Source organism: Ichthyophthirius multifiliis (genome assembly GCF_000220395.1).
Source record: "Ichthyophthirius multifiliis unplaced genomic scaffold scaff_1120509251069, whole genome shotgun sequence".
NCBI classification, from domain to species: domain Eukaryota; phylum Ciliophora; class Oligohymenophorea; order Hymenostomatida; genus Ichthyophthirius; species Ichthyophthirius multifiliis.
In genome coordinates, this window is record NW_004086233.1 from 130,002 (window position 1) to 132,395 (window position 2,394).

The following is a 2,394-nucleotide window of genomic DNA, read 5'->3' on the forward strand; positions in this document are numbered from 1 at the left end:
ACTAAAATATGCAAAAATAACATTTATTTATATATATATATATATATTAATAATTCTATATATATATAATTTTTTTTTTTTTTCAATTTTAAAAAAATATTAGTTATATCCTATAATGTATTATTTGTTCTATTTTTTCTTATATTAGTGTCTTAAAATCACCTTTTTATTAGATTTCTTCTAGTTCTTTTTATATTTATTAGTATTTTTCATATCCGAGTACCTATATTAGTAAATCGAGATTGTTTTTTAGATAAAAAATCAGAATATCGAGTATATTTTTGCTTTCTTAGGTATTTATTTGTGGTATATATGGATAATTTCTAGCTTAAATTTAAAGGTCTTTTCTAAGACTATCGTTTTAGAGGAGAATATTTTATTAGTTTAGTACTTATTGTTATTATTGGAGGTTTTTTATGAAATTTAGTATTTTTTAGAAGTCATTATTTTCGGAAGGAAAATTAAGTAAAAAATTAATTTTTTGGATAAAATCTTCTGTTTTTTGGAAATTTTCTAAATGGGTATTTTCTTGAAGTTTTTTTTGGAGGATTTTTCCTTTGTTTTTTAGTTGATTTTCAAGGTCTTTTTGTGTATTTTCCGCTTGGCTTTTCTATTTAAAGAGCTCTTATATGGTTTTTTTTAGGTCTTCGTTTTATTATTTAATATTTTTTTAGGTTTAGAGAAGGCTTTTGATTTTTTCGCTTGTTTTTTTGGATATTTCGTTCATTTCTTGGATTTGTAAGTCTTTTTAATCCAATAAGTGTTATATATTATTCGCTTCTAATTGAATTTTATCAATTTCTTGTTAATATAAGGTTAATTAGGCATCATTTGGTGTTTAATTTGGAGGTTTTTAATCTTGAATAGTTGTTTTTTGGAGCTTTTGTTAAAGTTTCTTTATTTAGGCGTCTTTTTCGGTAATTTATGGAGTTATTTTCAGAAATTCATTGAAGGTTTTAAGAACTTTTTCTTTGAGATCGATCTAGTCTTTTTTCTGAATATAAAATTTAATTTTATTAGTAGTTTAATTTAAAAACTATTGAAAATCTTAAACAAATTTCTTTTCTAAAATCTATAAATGTTCTTTATATATTTATTCACTATCTATCATAAGCAATTAAATTTTATCATAGTTCTATATAAAAAATAATATATATATATATATACATATATATATATATATATATATATATTATTTTATATATACATATATATATATATGTTTGTGTTATATCTACTTATTAAAGTTCTATCGTATAACTTCGATATTGAAATTGTGATTTTTTTAGGCTTTTATTTCATTTAGGAAATTTTCTAGTTATTGTTTATTATTTTACTCCAAAATTCTTATTTTTTCTTCGTATTATTTTATTAAATTTTCATTTTGTGATTATTTTTGGAATGTTTTTTCTTTTCCTTTTTTCAAAAGGTCATTTTCGGTATTTTTTTGGGTGTTTTTTTACTTTAAATTTTAGTTTTGGAATGTTATAATGTCCAGTTTTTCTTATATTTCAGTTATTTTTTATTCTTTTTAGTTGTTTTCTTCCGTTTTTGCGTTTATTATTTCTTCGTATTGTTTTTGTTAGGTTTTTAGAAAAACTTACATTTCTTGAATATATTATACGTTCTCTTGTATGTTTTAAATTTTCATTTGTAATTATAATTCTATATACTCTTTTTATTTTTTCATTTCTTTTACAAAGTATTTCAGTTCTTCAAGTTCTTGGTTTATTTAAGCCTAAAATTAAGTATCTTTTGATAAGTTTAATTTAAAATTAATATTTTTGAACTTTTATCTTCATTTTCTTATTTTATTTGCCTTATTTAATCTTATAGGAGTTCCTTTTCTTTATATAGAGCTTATAATTATGCATTTTTTTAGGAGAGTAGTATATTTTCTTATTTTTCAAGCTTAATTTCCCTCTAGCTTTCTTATAAAAAAGACTTGTTATTGATATTTTATTTTAATTCCCAAATTTATTTATTAAGAATGTTTTTTTCATCTTAAAAATCTGCCTCTAATTTAGAAATTTATAAATGAAGGCTTTTATTATTTTCAATTTCTTCAAAATATTTTATTTCGAGATCTTTTTATTCCATTTTTAATTACTTTATAAAATGTTCAGTGTTTTTTGTAAAAAATTATTCTATTTTTATTCATTTTCTTTTTAATTATTTAAAAGGCTTTCTTCTAATTTTTTTCTAAAATAAGAATCTTTTTTCGGTCTTTTCAATCTCTTTTTTATTTTCCTATTTTTATTCAATTAAATCTTTTTCTAAATTTTCTATTTATTTTTCTATATAAAATATTAGATTTATGTAAAATATGGATAATAAATATTAAATATATATATATATATATATATATATATATACTATATATATATATAATAA

General features: G+C 19.3%; 1 protein-coding gene across 1 annotated transcript, besides 2 other annotated features; it reads left to right on the top strand. All coding sequences in view use genetic code 6, as the record gives it.

Moving 5' to 3' along the window:
* The first annotated feature begins 1,149 nt into the window (after positions 1-1,149).
* Positions 1,150-1,221: a microsatellite.
* Positions 1,222-1,261: 40 nt separating this feature from the next.
* IMG5_137830 (hypothetical protein) lies at positions 1,262-2,105 on the top strand. The gene has a single exon (XM_004031776.1). It carries the CDS (start codon positions 1,402-1,404, stop codon positions 1,786-1,788), a length of 387 nt encoding a protein of 128 aa, XP_004031824.1. The 5' UTR covers positions 1,262-1,401; the 3' UTR covers positions 1,789-2,105.
* Positions 2,106-2,344: 239 nt separating this feature from the next.
* Positions 2,345-2,394: part of a microsatellite that runs on past the window's edge.